The sequence below is a fragment of the Muntiacus reevesi genome, chromosome 2 (genome assembly GCF_963930625.1).
Source record: "Muntiacus reevesi chromosome 2, mMunRee1.1, whole genome shotgun sequence".
Classification (NCBI taxonomy): domain Eukaryota; kingdom Metazoa; phylum Chordata; class Mammalia; order Artiodactyla; family Cervidae; genus Muntiacus; species Muntiacus reevesi.
The window spans coordinates 261,453,793-261,473,722 of record NC_089250.1 but is presented as its reverse complement, the minus strand read 5'-3'; the positions used below and the strand labels follow the sequence as shown (position 1 = coordinate 261,473,722).

Genomic DNA, 19,930 nt, shown 5'->3' with positions numbered 1-19,930 from the left:
AAAGACACACAGCCAAACGTGGTAGGGGCAGGGGTTACCTTTAATGCTGCATCTTGTGCCAAATCCCCTATGACGCCCTGTCCCTGAGTGCCGCTGCCCACCCTCCCCCCACCGCAGGGCAGGCACAGGGCCCCACCCCCTGGGGTACAAAGGAATAAATTAAGTGCCCTCCCTCCCCCCTCCCCCAATAAATAGTGAGTATCCTGCCCAGGGCCTCCCCTGCCGTGCGGCATGGTGGGCTGGGGCGGGGCCTGGGGCGCTACATTCATGGCTGCCCAGGCGGGCGGCGGCAGGCAGGCCTCAGCGGGAGCCGTGGGCCCCGCACAGGGGCACTGTGCTGTCCTGGCTCTGCCCCTCCATGTCCATGTCGAGCAGCGTGGGCTGCATGCTGGGGGGCCCCGGGCTCTCTGGAGTGTCCGGCCTGCTGGGAGGCGAGATGCTGACCGTCTGGCCGAAGGAGACCAGTTTCCAGGGGTCCAGGCGGGGGCGGCTGGCGGCTGGCCGGGGCCTTGGGGCGAAGGTCAGGGTGGTGGGGCGGCCTGGGAACTCGGGGGGCCGACGACGGGTGGGGAACAGGGCCTGGGGGTCGGGCAAGCGGGGGAAGTCCAGGGCATCTCGAGGGCCTGGTAAGAGAGGATCGGAGGAAGTGAGTGGGGTGGGCCAGAGGGTGGTGTTTAAAAGGCAGGAGCATTTACATGAAGATTGGAATTGGACTTCTCTTGACAAAAAAATCTGATTTTGTTGGGCCTGCTGTCCAGCAGGGTTTGGACCTTTACCTTACCACCCCCACCTGCCCCCCACTCCTAACTGCTCACTTGTCTGGGTGCGACTCTGGGCAGCCCTTTATCTTTCAGAGCCCATCTCCTTGCTAGTACTCCAGACAAAGCCCTCATCCCTCCCACCTCTCCAACACTGGGCAGGTTCACCAGGACCCACAGAGACACCTTGGGCATGTTGCTGTCTGTGAATGGGGATTTCAGCACCTTGGCTACACAGACGAGGATTAAATACAGTAATTGTAGAACAAGTAGCACAGTGCCTGATAGGAGGTCCTTAGTTCCTTTCTGTTCTAATCATCTTTGTCGTGTTAATAAACTATAAAGAACGGGTACCCAACACATGGTGTTAGCACTAGTGATCGTTGCCATTAACGTCACGTGCCTGGCCCCTGTAGGCGTTAAGAGTTCCTACTCCTGCTTCATTCTGCATCTCAGTTACCCAGGGATCCACAAAGCCTTTTGAAGCAGTGGGAGCCATGGAGACACTGACTCTCCCCACGCTAAACAAGAGGACTCCGCGTCCAGGGTGTCCTTGCTGGGCTGGGACATAGAGCTTTGGTGGGAGCAAGGGAGATGGGCCGTTTTCTGCACCCGGAGCACGTGGAGCCTCACTCACCAGGGCCGGGGCCCGTGGGCTCTGGCGCCCCCCGCTGCCCCAGCGCCCCATCCGATGGCGTCCTCCGGTGCCCGCGGCTCACAGCGCGCGCGGCCGTGACGTGGGTGGGCGTGAGTGACTGCCGGGGGTCCTTCTTGAAACTCTCCAGCTCCAGGTCCACCAGGGGGTTGGTGCTGGGTGGGGGCGCGGGTGGGGAGGGTGGCGGGGAGGGCGCGGCCGGCGCAGCCTCGTCGCTGTCGGAGCGCAGCAGCGAACGCGTGGAGTTGCAGTCGGACACCGACGACAGTGACACGAGGGTGGCGGAGGGCGCCAGGCCCGGGCCCGGGGCCGCGTCGTCGCGGCGGCCGGGGGAGCGCCCGGTCGGGCTGAGGCCCCGCGGGAAGCGGCCGCCGCGGGGGAAGAAGAGGCCGTCGAGCCAGCGCCGCTGTTCCTCGCCGTCCGCCGCGCGCGCCTCGGCCACGTCGGCACCCAGGCCCACGGCGCCCAGCAGCGTGGCGCAGCCCAGCAGCGCGAGCTCGCAACGCCGCCGGGAGCCGTGCCCGGGCCGGGCAGGCGGCGCGGGCGGACTCGGCTCCCATGGCGCCCGCGCCCCCGGGGAGGGCTGGGTGGGCAGCGGCACCGTGAGGTAGGACGGGGTGGTGTAGGGGGACGGGGGCACGCTGTTGCCTCCGTCCGCCTCCGCGAACTCCTCTGCAACCGGGAGAGGGCCGTCACTGGCCTCTGGCTCACTTAACTCTGGGCCCCGGGCCCTTTGGCCCATCCCCCACCCCGGGACTTGGAGGCAAGGGATGGCCCCAGTGACCGCACCAACAAGATCACCAAGTCCCACTAAGCGTGGTTCTTGAGTATTTCTCCCCCAACCCCCCTCCCCTTGGGAATGACCCCCACCACCCAGGGACCAGCTGTCTCCCATTCCAGGAATGCGTCCTACCCTCTGGCCAGTGAAATCCGGCTCCCTCCGTGCAACCCTGGGGAATGGTCAGCCCTTGGTCTTGGGCTATGTTCCCCTTTCCAGGGAATGTCCCTCCCCTCCCTTTTAAAGGCACCCTCACCCCCTTACCCATCTCATTGAGGCTGGCGAAGCCGGGGGCGATGGGCGTGTGTTTGGGGGACTTGCCCAGGTTGGGGGCACTCGATGACCACTGTTTGCTTCCTTCTCCCAGGGCCTTCAGCCTGCAGGGGGCACCAGAGATTGGGGGGCCAGTCACAGGCTTCCTGGCTGCCAAGGGCCTAGGAGAGAGGCGCAGGGCGTGGGGGGGGCTCCATGCGGCCTGTACCTCTCCTCTCCGCCAGCGCGTTCCTTCTGCAGTGTGGAGCTGGGCCCCCAGGTCCGGCCCTTCTTCTTGCCCCCGACCAGTTCTTCCTTCTTTGGGGGTCCGCTGCTGCGGCCCCACGTCCCACTGCCGCCACTGCTGCTGCCACTGGTGCTACAGCCACCACCATCCACGGGGGTCACTGGGCCCAGAGAAGCCACTTGGTCACCGGGTCTCAGCCTGTCCCAGTTGATCTCCAGCCTTACTCTCCCCGCCTTGGTCTCACCCTCCACCTGGAAGCCCAAGGGAGCTGGGATTCTGACTCCAATCACGACCCTTCCCTGCTAGCCATCCTCACGTAGCTCCCCACGGCTGTTGGAACGATGTCCTGGCTTCCTCAGTGTCATCACCGGTCACCCCTCCCCAGTTAACCCTTCAGTCATACCTTCATTCCCAAATGTTTACTAGCACCGCCTACGTGCCAAGCCCTATGGGAGGTGCTGAGAAGATAGCAGTGAAAAGAGTAGACCAGACACCCTGCCCTGGCCCTGGAAGAATTTACATTTTAGGGGCTGAGGACAGACGATCAACAGGAGTCACCCTAGGTTGTCATCTGGGTCGGGAGCTAGAAGGTGATTAGCAGTGTGGGGTGTGGAAAGCTGGTAGGGGGCTCGGGGAGTTAGGGATGGTCAGGTGTGTGAGAAGGAGGGATCTGAGCAGAGACTTGAAGGAGGTGAGGGAGGGAGTCAGGTGGACACAAGGCAGAGGGAAGAGCAGATGCCAAGTCCCTGTGGAGTGTTCCGGAACAGTCTGTCCCCTACAGAGTCGACTGTTCTCTCTCCTCTGTTCCTATCACACGTTGAACATCCTGACCACCATGGTTCGGTCATTATTTGTCTCTATGTCCACCCAGGAGAATGACCTCTGGGTACAAAGCAGGTGCCCAAACAGCAGTGTGTCGAGGATGGTGTGTGGGGCAAGGCCAGGGGTGAATGATGGAGCAGAATGGACTGGGGAAGCTGACTGGGAATCCTTCACCTCCTCAGCGAGCACTGTACCTCTGCCATGCGGCTGACAGGCCATCTGCCCCATTCAAGGCCCCCGCCCTGGCCCAGCACCCCATCTCACCTGTCTCCCACCTTGACTCCTGCCTGCCTACAATCCCTACTCCTAATGGCAGTCAGAGGGAAAAGGTCAAATTTACTCCATCCCTGCCTTGCTCACAGCCCTCTAGAGGTTCCCCCTCAGATTTCAGATAAAATCCAGATTCCTTATCCCCTCTCTTAAGGCCCAGGGCAATCCTCTCCTGGTGAACCCTTGACCATAAATTCACTGCTCTCCCTATTCTTCCTACTTCATCCAAGTTGGCCTTCCCAGCTGATAATCAGCATACTTGTTCCTGCCTCTGGGCTTCCGCCTTTGCTGTTCCCTCTGCCAGGGACACTGTTCCTTCAGATCTCTGCATGTGTCACCCCTCCTGACCACGCAGGTCCCTACTTAAACCTCGGCTTCTCTGACAATCTTTCTTCGTGATTTAAAAACAGCAACCCTTCTGTTTTATTCCCTTCCCTGATTTCCTTTAGAGTGCGTACCACTACAGGAAGTTACCCTGCTCACCAGCTTGTTTACTTGTTGTCTGTTTCCCCCAGTGATAATGAGGGAGGGGGATCCTACCTGCCTGCCCCCCTGATGTTGCTCTGGCTTGGTGCCAGGTATGTGCTCAGGGAAGTCTGTTCACTGACTGCTCAGGGCCTTGGGAAATACTCACAGCGAATTGCCCTCAGCCGGGGAATGATGCTGGGGCTTGCGGGTGGGCTGGCCCCATCTGATCCTTTCCGCTTGTCCAGGGTTGGAGAGGCCTGGACTGTGATCTTATGTTCAAAGCCTGCAAAAAGAAAGACTTTCCTAAGCACAGGGTTCCATGAGTAGCCAAAGAGAAGTTCCCTTTGAAGGAAGATAGAAGGAATGCCACCATTTTGCATTCCTTAATGCAGTGGTTCTTAAAATGTGTTCCCAGACGAGCAGCATCGATATCAAGTGGAAACCTCTTGGAAATGCAGATTCTTGATGCCCTCCCTGAATCAGGAACTGTGGGGGTGAGGTGCAGCAATCCAACTGCAGTGTAACAGTACTCAAGTTACCTCTGCTGCTCACTCAGGTTTGAGAGCCGCTGCCCCGAGGATCTAGGCTTGAGTGTCCAATACGGCAGCTGTTAGTCACACATGGAAAGTGAGCACTTGAAATGTGGCTTGTGCAACCAAGGAACTGGAGAGTGTTACCTTTAGTTATTTAGTTGTAAGTAATTTAAGTTTACTTTTAAAAACAGTTCAGTCATTGGAAACATTTAAGTATGTTCGGAACAACTTTGGTATGTGAATCTGCTCTTTCAATTGCACATTTTATGAAGCCTAAACATAGGTCAAGAATTTTTGAGGACAATTTAGAGCCCAGATTGAGATGCACTAAGAATATAAAATGAACATGTGTGCCTAAGTGAAGTCACTTCAGTTCTGACTCTGAGACCCCATGGACTGTAGCCTGCCAGGCTCCTCTGTCTATGGGGATTCTCCAGGCAAGAATACTGGAGTGGGTGGCCATGCCCTCCTCCAGGGGAGCTACCCGACCCAGGGATCACACCTGCAACTCGTACATCTCCTGCACTGGCAGGTAGGTGAGTTCTTCATGACTAGTGCCACCTGGCTTCCCTGGTGGCTCAGCTGGTAAAGAATCTGCCTGCAATGTGGAAGACCTGGATTCGATCCCTGGGTTGGGAAGACTAACCTGGAGAAGGGAAAGACTACCCACTGCAGTATTCTGGTCTGGAGAATTCTATGGACTGTATAGTCCAGGAGGTCACAAAGAGCCAGACATGGCTGAGCAACTTTCACTTTCAGTGCCACCTGGGAAGCTCATAAAACGAACATTGGATTTCAAAGGTTTAGTGTGGGGAAAAAAAGAAGGTAAAATATCTTATTTAAAATTGTTCTTGTAATGACTACACGTGAATATTGGGCTAAACAAAATACACTAATACACTATTAAAGTTAATTTCACCTGTTTCCCACCCCCCCCCTTTTTTTCATATGGCTACCAGAAAATGTAAAATGACACATGCAGCCTGCATTGTATTTCTGTTGGCTGGTGTTATTCCAGGCACTGTTCTAGGGCTTGTAACATCTCTTGTAACAGAGAGAATATCAGCATGAAGTGCCTTCTGACGCTACCTAGAAGACAGTCTTCAAAAAAAAAAAAAAAATCAAACCTGAACTTAAAACTGATCCTTGAGATCCAACTCTTAGGTTGAACCATGTAAAACTTCTGTTTCTGTAGGTCAAAAATGGCTGAACACCAGCAATTTCACATGTTTTAACCTAATACCAATTGATAGGAAATTCAGAGGACAGAGGGACATGTTAAGAGATACCAGGGAGCTGCAAGCAGCAAAATCCAGACTATGGGAAATGCTCTGGGATAAATGAGGCAAGGAGGACAAAGAAGACTTAAAAGGATATTAAACAAATAGCTGGGAGGCAAAACTACGAGGAAAAGTAAGGAAGTGATGGCCCTGAAAGTCAAGGCAGGTGTTTACTCTTACGAAGTGGCAGGGGGATTGTTTGGAGGGGGCGTGTGCAGGCATCTGGAATGACTGTAGGGTCTCTCTACTCTCCTGGGAGATTCTATTAATGCATTAAGCTATACAGTTTTCGGGGGGGTCATTTTCTGTAGTTGTGATATATTTAGTAATAATAATTTTAAAAGGCTTGAAAAGTAAAGAAATAAAAGGAAGAGATGACCCCTGGGTTAGCGCTGCTCCCAGCGGCCTCTCGGGGCTGCTGAAGGGGCGTGGGCGGGTACCGGAGGGCAGGCTGATGTGGCTGCCGCCTTCCCGCAGCTTGAGCAGGCGGCTGCGCTTGAAGTTGCCCTTGCGTTTGCGGACCCGGGGCTTCTCCTGGCTCAGCTGGCACATGAGCAGGTGCAGCTCCCGCTCCACAATGTCCATCTCGCGCTCCGCCAGCTCTTGTTCACGCCGCCGCAGCTGCTCCTCCTGGAAGCGCTGCTCCTGCGCCGCCCGCAGCAGCTCCTCCTCACGGCTCCGGAGCTCCTGGGGAGGAGACGGGCGGCTTGGGCAGAGGGCCGGAGCTATCCTGCCCCCGGGGCTGGTTCCGGGGCTGCTGGGCCTGGTTGGTGTCCCGCACAGGCCGTCCTGCTGTGGGGCAAATTGGGGCACAATCCAACTTACGCTTCACTACCCGGGGTTGGGGGCGAGGGCAGGAGGCTGTGTTGGCTCAAAGAAAGGGCTGGCTTTTCTTTCTTCTTTTTCTTTTTTTTCCTCTTTCTCTTTGATTTTTAATTTTTAAAGTTTTCAATTTGGAAAACATCCACAAAAGCGGAGAGAGAAAAGTGCATCTGATGCACCCACCATCCATCCGACTTCGACAGTTACTTTACAAATCTTTTTTAACGCATCACCTTCCTGCTCCCCTCCCCCTCTCACTTTTGCTGTAGGATTTTAAAGCCAATTTCTAGACCTCATGTGGTGTCACCTGTAAGTACTTCAGGGTAGGGTGTCTTTTTCTGATCAGTCTGCCAACAGGAGGCTGTCTTTCCTTAACATGTGAAAAAGGCTCCCTTCACCCTGAATGGGACCCGAAGATCCCCAGGCTCAGGGGAAGGGTCTCTGCCTCATCCACGGCATCAGGATTCAGGCACCTTGCTCCATCCCTCCCACCTCACCCCTGCCTTCACCTTCTCCTTGGTCCGGAGGTCATCGAACATGTGCTGAATCTCTAGCTTCCAGTCTTCCTGCAGTGAGTGAAAAGACTCCAGCGGCATCTGGAACAGGGCTGACTGTTCGATGACTTCAAGTTGCTTCAAGATGCTGCCAAAATCTGGCCGCCCGTGGGGGTCTGGGTCCCAGCATTCTGGGGTGGGGGTGGGGAGGACAGCAGTGGGAGTGGAGATGTCAATGGCCATGCTCTGGGGCATCAGCCTGCTCAGTGGAGGCAGGACTTTAAGGGACTGTGGACAAATAGCTCCCATGGAGCCCGGGGGAAGGAATTCAAAGCCACGTTCCCGGCAGCATTTCACTTGGTGAAACCCTGGGGAGAGAAACTCAGGGACCTGTTCCCTGACAGGTGGTAGAATCAAGGGTCGGGGAGGAATCCCAGGGCCAGTGAATCCTAATAGGCTGCCCTCAAGTGCTGTGGGCCTGCCTGGCCAGAACAAAGGCTTGGAGGCCACGGGGCCAACCATAGGGGAGACTGATCATGGTCCCATGGTTCCAGCCCCTTCTCCCTCATTCTTGGGCCCAACGGAATGGATGGGTGTGAAGGGGTGAGGTCTGGGCCTGAGGGCTCCTTGCCACCCCAAGCAGAGCCTACCCTCTTCCACGGGGCCCTGGCTCACCCTCCAGTAGGCGGGCAAAGGGCTCGGGGCATGTGGAGGGAATGGGCAGAGTCAGCTTGTTCATAGCCACGCCATATGCCACGGCCAAGGCGTCGATTTCACGGTAGGGGACCTCACCCGTCAGCAGCTCCCAGAGCAGTACCCCGAAGCTGCAGGTGGGGGAGAGGGAGTGGTGATGCCACAGCCCACCCTCATCCTCACCTACACCCCAGCCCTGCCTCCAGTCCCGTGGTGGGCCTTCCGCCCCCCAGCATCCAGCCCCGGCCAGTGAGGCCACAAGAACTGGCTTTGACTTCCACAGCCTGATCTCAAACAGATGTGGTGGGGTTGGTCCTCTGGTGTCTCTCCTTTGCTCTGCCCCTCTTTCCTCCGCTCCCCTGCCTGAAAACCTTCGGTGGGTTCCCCATGCCCACTGGGCAAACCCACCCTTCTTAGCCCTGACCTTGCTGACCCCCACAGCTTCCCCCTCTAAACACTCCTGGCCCTGTACCAACCCCAGCTGCATCTCGCAGCCATGCTCAACAGTTGAACAAATCCTGTTTTTCCTAACCTCTGGCCTTTGCACATGTTGTTCCCTTGGCTGAGAACACCCTTCCCCTTTGCCTAACTGCCTTTCAAGTCACAACTCAGGTGCCCTCTCTAACCAACAAGGCTTCCTTGATTCCACAGCCTCCAAATCCGGGTCAGAGGCCCCTTCACTACATTTCCATTGAACCCGCTGCACTTACCTCTAAATACAAGTTAACACTATTTAACATTTACAGAGCACTTACTCCAGGCCTGCATTACTTGAGTCCTGTAAGGCAGAAGGCACTGGATAAGACCCCTATTTTATCCAGTGAGTGGGTGCAGGCTCAGAGAGGTTAAATTGTTTGCTTAAGGTCACACAGCTTGTAAGTGGTGGAGCCACACTGCACTCAGGGCCACCTGAAGCCCACAACAGCGTCCTTGGTGGCTACACAATTTCAGAGCATGCATCACCATGCTACTGTCACCTGCACATTCATCTGCTCCAGTAAACTATGCTCCTTCTGGATCCTGATGGGTGTTTTACGTAATGCCTAACACGTAGTGGATCCCCATGCTCCCCCATATCTAGGCATGCATTCATTCAACATACACTTATTAAATGTCTGCTGTGTGCGAGGCACTATTCCAGGTACCCGAGTAAGATAGACACAGGCCCTGCCCTCATGGAGCTCCTTTCTCAGTGACAGCTCTGGTAAATTTGAGCTGGAGGAATGCTGCCTGAAATAATTTTCCATCCTCTTTTGCATCAAAGAATGCCCATATGGCAAGGGTTCTGGCCAGTGGGATATGGAAGTGTGTAGTGTGCAACTAATTTCCAAAAAGTCTCCTTAAAGGGAAGGAGTCCCCTCTCCTCTTTTCTCCTTCCTACTGGTTGGAATATAGACAATAAAAGCTGGAGCTCAAGCAGCCATCCTGGACCATGAAGTAGACTTGGGAATAGTGGCCATACAAGGTGGAGGAAGATAACAGTGGATTTTAAGTGTTGGTGGCCAGACCCCACCCCCTCTACCTCTTCTACATCTCTGGAAACTTGTGGGGATGTTTTGATTGCCCAATGTCAATGACACCCCCATTAAAAACCCTAAAATAGGACTCTGAATTCCTAATAGTGTATCAGGCCTGGGCTTTTACATGAGAGCAAAAGCATCCATATTATTTTTATTTTGGGTTTTCTGTTGTCACTGAAATATGGCTTCTATAAATGTTTGGGATCATAAATGAATGCCTTATGTGAAGCAAGACTAAACTTCCCCCCAAGGGCTGCGCTGCTCTATTTGAGACTTCCTGTCTGATCTGTCTGCCCCAGGACCATGACTTTGCTGCTTGGTCCATCTGGAGCCTCAGCTGGGGACTGACCTGGGTTTGGCTTCCCCCCAAGAGAAGGCCGAGTTTCTGCTGTCACCAGGTCTTGCAGGTGACAAAGAGCCGCCTCTTTGGCCTCCTGCCCCCACTCCTGTCCCCTGAAGTCCATCAGCCGAGGGAGCCTCTGTGATGCTCCATCAGATTGTGTCATTCACAAATGCCTCCAATGGCTTTCCGGTGCACTTGGAATAAACCTGGAGTCTGCTCCCTTCTCTGCGGAGCCCTCGGCTCTCTCTTTCCTCCGTTATTTCCCTTGACTTTCCTCCCTGCCTGCTCTGCTCCAGCCATGTGTCCTTTTCTGGAACATGTCATGCTCATTCTCACCTCAGTATTTCCTTTGTGGCAGCTGCTCCCCCTGCCTGGGAAGCTTCTTTCCCTAAACTCAGCATGACTGGCTCCTTCTCATCATTCAGAACCGGGCTCGAGTGCCACTTCTCATAAAAACCTTCCCCAAAGTCATCTCCAGACTGCAGAGAGCTTTTCAGTTAGCTTCTTAGCTCGTAATACTGTCTAGTCCTTTATCTGGTGGATTAACTTATTATTAACTTATTATCTTTTAAAAATTATTTTACAATTTTCTTAACTTAAAAACAGCCTTTTCAGCTTCACATGTATGTATGTGAAAGTGAGGTGAAAGTTGCTCAGTCGTGTCTGACTCTCTGTGACCCTTTGGACTGCAGCCAGGCAGACTTCTCAGTCCATGGGATTCTCCAGGCAAGAATACTGGAGTGGGTTGCCATGCCTTCCTCCAGGGGATCTTCCTGACCCAGGGACTGAACCCATGTCTCCTGTGTCTCCTGCATTGCAAAGAATTCTTTACCCACTGAACCGTTAGGGAAGCCCGTGTATGTATGTATCATTCCTGTGGGCAGGAACTGGGTCTGTTTTTATATGTTGCTATATCCCCTGAGCCCAGGGCAGTTGGATGAATGAATGAATGAATGGCTACCTATAAAGGTCTCGGTTTCCTGTCTGAGGAGTGGGGGCCATGTCATGGACGGTGTCTTGAGGATCTTTGGTGCTGACAGCCTGTCTCTATACCACTTCTGCCAGCAGAGCAGGCACCTGCTTTGGTGCTTGTCTGCTGGTCTGACCTTGCCAGCAGCCCCTTTGCTGGATCCCAGCTCCCAGCGGCTGTGGCAGCCGGTCCCTCCCACGCTGCCCTTCTCCCCCTTCCTCCCTCCTCCACTCCCAGGTGGCCTCCCCTCCCTGTCCCCCACCCCACCGTCAGCACCTCCAGACGTCACTGCTTTTGGAGAAGAGGGAGAGACGGATAACCTCCGGGGCCATCCAGGCGTACGTCCCCGCAGCGCTCATTTTGGTGGTCTTGTGCCACTCGCGGGCGAGGCCAAAGTCCGTGATCTTGAGCACCGTGTCTGCGAGGTTGTGGTTCTCTATGGCCTCCAGGATGAGGACTGCAGGGTGGAAAGAAAGGGGGGGTCATCCTAGATCTGCTTAGCTGTAGACCTGTGTCCTAGCCCCACCTCACCTGGAATCTCCTATTTGTTCTCTGTCACCGTGGGTCACCCCCTTCTGCAGTAGCTCCTTTCCAGGCCAGAAGACCATGAACCCTTTCCCCCTGGTCTAATCGCTGCCTTAGCCTCCCATGAAGGGTTGGGGAGCCTCCTGAGTCTAACCTGGGCTCCCAGGAGTTCAGTGAAAGGTTGGTAGCTATGGCCTTGGTTCTCCTTGGTCTACGTTCAGATTCCCAACCACCCCAGAAGTGGTAACTGCAGACATGAGCAGGAGGGGATGGTTTTCCTTTCCCTTGTCACCTGCTATGGGGCCTTCGTGGCCCCAGTTCTACTCTTTTTTTCGTCACACTCTTTGCCATGTGTATCTCACCATCCTTTACTTTGGGTTGTCTGTGTGACTCAACTTGTCTGATAAAATGAGTCAGAAGAGACAGTGCCAGTTCCAAGCCCAGGCCTCTCATATCTGCTTGCCCTCTTGCCCTTCTGCCCTCACCACAACAACATGCCTTGGCTAGCCTGCTGGTCCAAGGAAGATGAGCCCCACCTAAATCAGTTTACCTCCAGCAGGCCTGCAAATGTATGAGCAGTAACAAAGGACACTGAGTTTTAAGACACCAAGTTTGCCAGGTGTGTGTGTGTGTGGGGGGGGGGGGTGGTTTGTTATACAGCAGTATTATAACAAAATCTGACTGACTGATCTATCCCCCAAGAACATTGAATGGTTCCAACTTACTTGCTGCCTAGAGTGATTACTAACAACAGTAACAATCATGGCCAGTGTTTATCAGGAGCCTATTATATGGCAGGTACAGGGTTAAACCCTTTAAACAAATTAACTAGCAAGTAACCCATTTTATTGACAAGCAAACTGAGGCTCTGGCATGTGACTCTACCTTCTAGAAGTCTTCCCTTCTCAAGTCACCAACTCCTGTTTGTGGTGTGACCTTGTGACACAGGGAACACCCCATTGGTCTTATACTTCTCCCAGCATGGGAGAAATAACTCCCGGAAATAACTCCCTAACTCAATCCACTTACATATATATACATATACACACGCACACACATATATATATGTATATATAACATATATATATATATACTATATAGTCCATGGAATTCTCCAGAATACTGGAGTGGGTAGCCATTCCTTTCTCCAGGGGATCTTCCCAACCCACGGACTGAACCCAGGTCTCCCACATTGCAGGCGGATTCTTTACCAGCTGAGCCACAAGGGAAGCCCATGTTATATCTACATTATATAGATATAACATAATTATATATGTATATAAAATTACGTTACCCCTGCTTAAGACCCTCTAATGACTTCAACTACATTGAATAAAATACCCAAAGTCTTCACCATAGCCCCTCAAGATTGACGTGATCTGGCCCATCTACTTTTATGACCTCATCTCCGTCTTCCGCCTGACTCCTGCTCTTCCAGCCTCTTCAGTCTCCTTGCTGTTCCTCCAACAAGACACCTTCATCCCCACCTTAGGACCTTTGCCCTGCCCAGGTCTTCATAAAGCTGGGTCCTCTGGGTTCAGGTCTCTGCTCAAATGTTGCCTTCCTGGACCATCTAATCTAAAGAGCTCCCTCTGCCCCATCCTTAATCTGCTTTATTTCCTACAGAGCCCTTGATACTCTGAAATTTTGTTATCTATTTAAACACCAACCATCTATTTCTGTCCACTAAAATACAACTTCCATAAGCATGTGTGGGGGATAATCTTATCTTGTTCACTTCTGTAATCCCCAGAGCCCAGGACAGTGCCGACACTTAATTCTGCTTCAGAATTATTAGTTGAATGAACCAATGAATGAATGACATCAGATGAGGAGTTCCTCAGGGGAGGCTAAACGGGGGAAGCTGTGCTGTGGAGGCCCTGTTTCCTCTGTCTCAGGCATGCATCAGTCCCAGTGCCCAATCAGGAAGCCAGGCTAAGGGCCCCACTGACGCCTTGCCCAAGAGGCATTTGGCTACAGAAAAATCTGGGGCCATGGGAGCATGTTCTTATACCCCACCTGCAGCCTATGAATCAGCAGGAGTGAGGAAGGACTGAGAGGGGACCCAGGCTTCAAGAGGAGCTTGTTGCCAGTCCTGCCTCCACTCACCCAGAATTTCAGAGTTAGAGCATGAGCATCGAAGAGGATGGGGGCTGTCTGTCTGTCTTGTTCAATTCCCCAGCCCTGGTGCAGGACTGGTCACACCATGGGCATGTGGTAGCTGTCTGCTGAGTGAATGTCAGACCTGGCAGGTGAGAAAGACTCCACCCCTCTACTCCAGGGGCTAGCAGGAAAATAGTGGGGTGGAGTCAAACATTTCAAGATGTAGAACTGACATGAATCAGAAACATGAGATGTGAGGGTTGAGGGCAAAGAGAAAATCCTCCCATATTACGTGAGGGCAGGGAACATGTGGGCCTCACTCACAATGGGCCTCTCTTTCATAGTATATGATCTGATCCAGTAAATACCAAACGACAGAATAAACAAATCAACATAGACAAGAAAGGGAGTGACATGGGGCAGAGGAAGGATGGGAGAGCCAGAAAGGTAGGATTTTTCTTTCCCTGCTGTGTCCTAACAGTCAGGACAGGGTCTGGTACCCAACAGGTGCTCAGGAAATACCCAGGAAATGAACGCCCCTAGATGGTGAGTGCCATAAGGGCAGAAACCATGGCTGTTTTGGTCCCTGCTGGACTTCAACGTGATGGGTACTCAGTCAATATTTACTGACATCATGAGAAGCTGGTTGATCGAGATGAAAGTTCTGGGGAACCTTGCCTTCCATCTGGCCCCCGTTCTCCTTCAACCAACCAATCAACTTTTGAGAGTCTTATGATAGGCCAGGCAGCCTGGAAGCTTTTACATAAGCCACATCCCTTTTCTTCCTCCTCCTCCTCCTCTTTCCCAGTTTGTCTTGGCTAGCTGGGACAGAGGCCCAAGAGGACACCAGGAAGTGGTTCTCAACTGAGGGCTATTTTGCCCTACAGAGGACATTTGGCAATGTCTGAAAACGTTTTGGGTTCTCATAACTGGGGGGTGGGGAATGCTAATGGCATCTAGTGGGTTGAGGCCAAGGATGCTACTCCATAACTTATATCACCCAGGTCAGCCCCTCTGCAACCCTCCGGTGCCAAATGTCCATAGCACTGAGGCTGAGAAATCCTGACTCCGGGTCAGGCTCTTTCTGTCTCTGCCTGGTGGACTATGGTAGCGCTGGACTGTCAGGGCCATGAGGGCAGGCACTATACCTGTCCTGTTCACAGCAGGGAACACAGGGCCTGTCACAGTGTTCATGGAAACATCTTTATAGAGCTACTGTGACTGTAGTCTTCAACCTTTCTGGGCTTCCTTTTCCTCCCTTAATGGGACAAGGGCTGTCTCACCCAGCCCTGAAGGTATACTGCTGCCCCCTCTTGCCCCAGCCAAGATTTTCTGGTGTCCCCCTCCCGCCAAGGCTTGGCCTCACAAGGTTCAATGGAAGCAAGTTTTTGGAGGAGGACACCACTTACTGTTGATGGACTTGAGGTCCCGGTGGATGATGGGAACAGGGGCATCATTGTGCAGGTAGTTCATGCCCCGCGCCACCTGCACAGCCCAGTTGACCAGCACGTGAGGGGGCACCCGGCGCCCTGCCAGCACCCTGCTCAGGGCGCCCCCTCTGGCATACTCCATCACCAGGCAGAGGTGTGGGGGGCTGAGGCAGGCACCCCTGAGGGCAATGATGTTGGGGTGCTGCAGGGCTCCGAAGAGTCGGGCCTCCTGGCGCACCTGCTCTGCTGTCACCGCCGGGTCCCGTTCAGGGTCCAGCCGGGCGGCCTTGACCGCCACCTCCTCGCCTCGCCACAGGGCCCGATAGACCTTGCCAAAGCCCCCTACGCCGATGATCTCCTCTAGCTGCAGCTCGTGGAAGGGAATCTCCTGGGGCAGCTGGAGGCCGGCGGGCGCGGCGGGGGTGCCGAGGGCCACGTAGTTGCTGGGGAAGACGCCCACACGACCGCTGGGTAGCTGCCCGGTCCACCAGCCCTCGTCGCCCGACACGGCACAGTCCTGGGAAAGCACCTGGACGCGGTCGCCCCTCCGCAGGGTCAGCTCCTCGTCGCCCGCCGCCTCGTAATCGAACACTGCGGTCCAGACGGGCCCCGCGGGGGTCGTGCCCCACTCCTTGGCCGCCCCCCACTCCTCCTCCTCCATGGGGGAGGGGCCGGGGGCTGCGGGAGGCCGCTTCACACAGGCTGCCCGCGAGATGCAGAGGGCGGGCCCCGGCGGCCAGGATGGGGGGCAGTCCCTGCGGATTCTAGGGGACTCCTGGGGGCCATGGCGGGGGGGCCCTCTACAGGAGCAAGAAAAAGCCTCTTTAAAAGGGCAGGGTCGTGCCCCCTGATTCAGCTGTCCAGGCAGGGTGGGGTGGGGGAAGGGCGGCGGGTTCACCTGTCCCCCCTAAACGTCAGGGCGCTAAGAAGGCCTGGCCGCGCAGCTGCCGAATTCCTGCCGGGGTCCGCCGGTGGGGGACGAGGGTGAGGGAAGCAGGCAGCCCCCTTCCCCGCGCCTCTCACCCCGCGCAGCTCCACCGGCGGCCCCCGGCTCCGCATCCCGGGCCACAACCTCCGGGCGGGGCGGAGCTGGCGGGGTTCCGGGGGGCGCCCGCCCCAGGACGGGGTGGCGCGCCCCTCGGCCTCCTCACACGCGGGGCGGCCGGGCGGCCCCCATCCTCAGCACCGGCCTCCCGGTTGGCCCCAGCCCCTGCCCCCGCCCGCACCGCTTCCAGGGGCCGCCGGCGGTGCCTGAGTGACGTGCTCGCTGCCGCCGCGCCGCGGTGCCGCCTGGGAGTTGTAGTCTCCGGCAGCGCGGTTTCGAAGTCTGTCCCCGTCCCTCAGCCTCCAGAGCCTGACCGCCGGCCTCGGGGCGAAGTGGGGACTACGCGGGGCCGAAGGAATCCTCTGGGTAGATAAGCCTGGCCTCGTACCCTTCCTGGGACGCGGTGGGCCGGAGGCCTGGAGGAGAGAAGGAAAGGGCCGAGCGCTCCTCACAGTCCTTTCGAGGGCCGCAGCCCAAGGTGGGGTTGACGGTGACTGACGCGCTTCGCAAAGGGAAAAGTAGGAGCTGCGTGAATGGTGGTTACTGCCCCGAGCATCTAACGCGGCCAGGACGAGGTCCCCGCGGCTGGACGGCCCCTAGGGGGCCCGACCCGAGGTGCACGCTGGGAAGTGTAGTCCATTCGGACTACACGCCGGACCGGTGCTGTGGGGAGGCAGCCCCCCGGGGAGCTGCCCCAAGCTCGCGGGTCGGGCTGACTGTGAAGCCTTTGCTGGGAAGACGGGGCTGGGAGGATGTGTGGAGTGTCCCTGAGGAAATCACCGCCACATCTGCTTTCCCCACCAGCTCTGGGTTCCTCTGCCTCCACAGTCACAACTCGAGAATCCCCGCCTTCCGTAATGGGAACTTCAATTTACTGGGGCTTAATATGCATCCTATTGCTAAGTGCCCGCGCACATGGTGTTACTAAGTGCTCTCAAAGCCCCATTTTACAGATGACGCCTAGGGAAGTAAAGTGTGTTGTCCAGGGTCACAAATGTAAATGATAAAGCAACAATCAAAGGCAGATTTTAAAATGAAAACCCACCACGACCGCGACGACAGTAATTTTTAAAAAACCGTGCCTTCCCATTTAAAGAGTGGGTAAACAGTCCTGCCGAGGTTCGGCGAATTGCTCAAGATCCGAAAGCTTGTAAGCAGCAAAATTCTGCATCTTTTCGCTAAGCCTCTCCTGACTGGTGTGGGGGTCTGGCGGGAGGAGAGAAGAGAACTATGACGGGCTCTGGTACCTGAACCCTAGAGAACTGCTCCACAGTCTCCTGGGAAGTTGTTCCCTGCTCAAAGGGAAAAGGGAACCTGCTCTCCTGGGTACCTGTGAGGCAAGCTCAGTAATTCTCAAGATGCCCCAGCTTCTTGAGAACAGGTCTTTCTACTATAACCTGATACATGCTTTCCTGAAAAACCTGTAGGTCTGCAAAACAGTGCACTGTTAAAAATAAAAAAGCTTTATGGGAAAAAAGAGAATTAGGGACAGTTTACTGAAAACATATGCAACTGTATAGTGAGTTATACAAAACCAGTAATGAATTCCAATAAAAATGTGCTCAGCCGTGCCACTTTTTTTGACCCCATGGACTGTATGTAGCCCGCCAGACTCCTCTGTTCAGGGGATTTCCCAGGCAAGAATACTGGGAGTGGGTTGTCATTTCCTCCTATAGGGAATCTTCCCAACCCAGGGATGGTGCCCGCGTCTCCTGCCTTAGCAGGCAGATTGTTTTATCACTGAGCCACCTGGGAAACCCTAATAAAAATACAATCTCAGTTAAATTTCCAGAGGGCATATGCACTTAGCAATACTTTCTGTGCCTTCTTTGCAATTTTAAAGGCTGGGGATTGTACCTCCTTCACAGAGATGCCGATCTGGAGATACTTTCTCATGGAGATTATTTTCATCAAAAGTAAAAATCTGGAGGATTCCCTGATGGTCCAGTTAGGACTCTGCTTCCACTGCCATGGACACGGGTTTGATCCCAGTCAGGGGACTAAGATCCCTGCAAGGTGCCCAGCACTGCCAAAAAAAAAAGAAAATCTGATCCAAGGTGTAGTCTTCATTAATCTGGGAAAATATTGTTGCAGTTTCTTCACCTGCTTTCACAGTTTTGCCACATACTATCTCATTGGAAAAGACCCTGATGCTGGGAAAGATTGAGGGCAAGAGGAGAAGGGGGAAACAGAGGATGAGATGGTTGAATGGCATTACCAACTCAACGGACATTAGTTTGAGTAACTCTGGAAAATAGTGAAGGACAGGGAAACCTGGCTTGCAGCAATCCATGGGATCGCAAAGAACCAGTCAGGACTTTGTGACTGAACAACAATATTATTGTAGTAAATGTTATGGTTTTTGAAGTCACTGAACTATCCATTGTGGATCTAAAGGAAGACATTTCTGTAGAGTTGCAGCTTTTCCCTTTAATACCTTCTTTTATTACTAAGTCTTCCCCTTTAATTATGAGAAAATTTACTTCTGATTGCTTCAAAACATTAGCCTCCTAGAGAAAATTGCCTATTAACCAATATGATGGTGATATGCTACCATCTTGTTTTGTTTACCAATTGTTTATGGGGTGATTCAAGTCAAAGAAGGTGAGCAGCAGAACAGGTGGTCTCCAAGCAGATGCCTAGACTTCAGTGAGGAGAACTTGGCTTGGTTCTAAATCTGGGGGACTCTGCGATGGGAATGGGGAGTGAGGTGGCATTTGTCAAATCCATAAAAAAATAATCCTTTGGATTTTGGTTGGGAATGTAATGAGTAATTATTAATTTGGGGAGAATCTATTACTTTGTAATACTGATTCTTCTGTTCTTGGATGTAAGTATAATTTTTTTCCTGGAATATCTTATATATGCTTTTTGGTTCACTGACTGGACTTGACTGTTTTTACTTTTTTACTGATGGCTGGGATTTTTTTTCCCCCTAATCAGTTACTGCTGTTTTTAATGCTGAGCTTGGATCTGGCTTCCTTGTTGAACTCTTATTCGTTCTAGAATAGCTTGACAGATATTTCTCCATACTATTCTAGCTAGATGGCCCTGGTGTCCGGGGGGGGGGTGAGGGGGGGGCGGGGAATCAAAGACAACTTAATTTTTCCAATCTTTATCACTCATTTCTCACCCCTCCCCCTTTGGTTCAGAGTTCCAATACAGTGTTGAATGACAGTCATGATAATGGACAATCCTTGTCTTGTTCTAGACTTTTAAAAAGAATGCCCCTAAGGTTTCATCAAGTATGATATTTTCAGTACATTTTAAAAATTTATTCCTAACTGCTATGAAGTTTTTTTTCAGTAGGTATTGATTCTTATTAAATGCTTTCTATACATTTATTGATATAATCAGATGACTTTTGTGTTAATATAGTATCATCCTCCTTTCTTTCACTATTGCTGGATTTGATTTAATACTATTTTATTTAGAGTTGCTGTGCATTTGTTTTCATGAGTGGAATAGACTGACTCATGGTTTTCTTTCTTGCACTGTTCTTGCCCAGTTATGACTTAAGGGAAGCACCCACTCCAGTACTCTTGCCTGGAAAATCCCATGGGCAGAGGAGCCTGGTGGGCTGCAGTCCATGGGGTCTGGAAGGGTCAGACACGCCTGAGGGACTTCACTTTCACTTTTCACTTTCATGCATTGGAGAAGGAAATGGCAGCCCACTCCAGTGTTCTTGCCTGGAGAATCCCAGGGACCGCGGAGCCTGGTGGTCTGCCGTTGAAGGGGTCGCATAGAGTCGGACTCAACTGAAGCGACTTAGCAGCAGCAGCAGCATGCTCTATGCTTTGAGGGAGGGAGCCACCTACCATTTCTTACACTCTGGAATGGTTTGTGATATATTAGAGGTATCTATCCCTTGGACATTTGAGTGTCAGATCATTCATGTTGGGTGCCTTTTTAGTAGGTCTTT

The 19,930-nt window shown here is 53.4% G+C and overlaps 1 protein-coding gene across 2 annotated transcripts; it reads right to left on the bottom strand.

The window, feature by feature from the left end:
• Positions 1–158: 158 nt before the first annotated feature.
• MAP3K10 (mitogen-activated protein kinase kinase kinase 10) lies at positions 159–16,527 on the bottom strand. Of its 2 annotated transcripts, XM_065926100.1 has the most exons (11): positions 14,943–16,527; positions 11,182–11,362; positions 8,055–8,203; positions 7,395–7,570; positions 6,504–6,750; positions 4,417–4,533; positions 2,673–2,850; positions 2,456–2,568; positions 2,327–2,363; positions 1,396–2,085; positions 159–623 (listed from the first exon to the last, which is right to left on the bottom strand). In XM_065926100.1, exons 1-11 carry the CDS (start codon positions 15,622–15,624, stop codon positions 266–268), a joined length of 2,928 nt encoding a protein of 975 aa, XP_065782172.1. In that variant the 5' UTR covers positions 15,625–16,527; the 3' UTR covers positions 159–265. The 2 variants fall into 2 exon arrangements, with proteins under 2 accessions (XP_065782172.1, XP_065782173.1); XM_065926101.1 differs by lacking the exon at positions 2,327–2,363 and having other exon boundaries at positions 171–623; positions 14,943–16,526.
• Between the last annotated feature and the right edge of the window lie 3,403 nt (positions 16,528–19,930).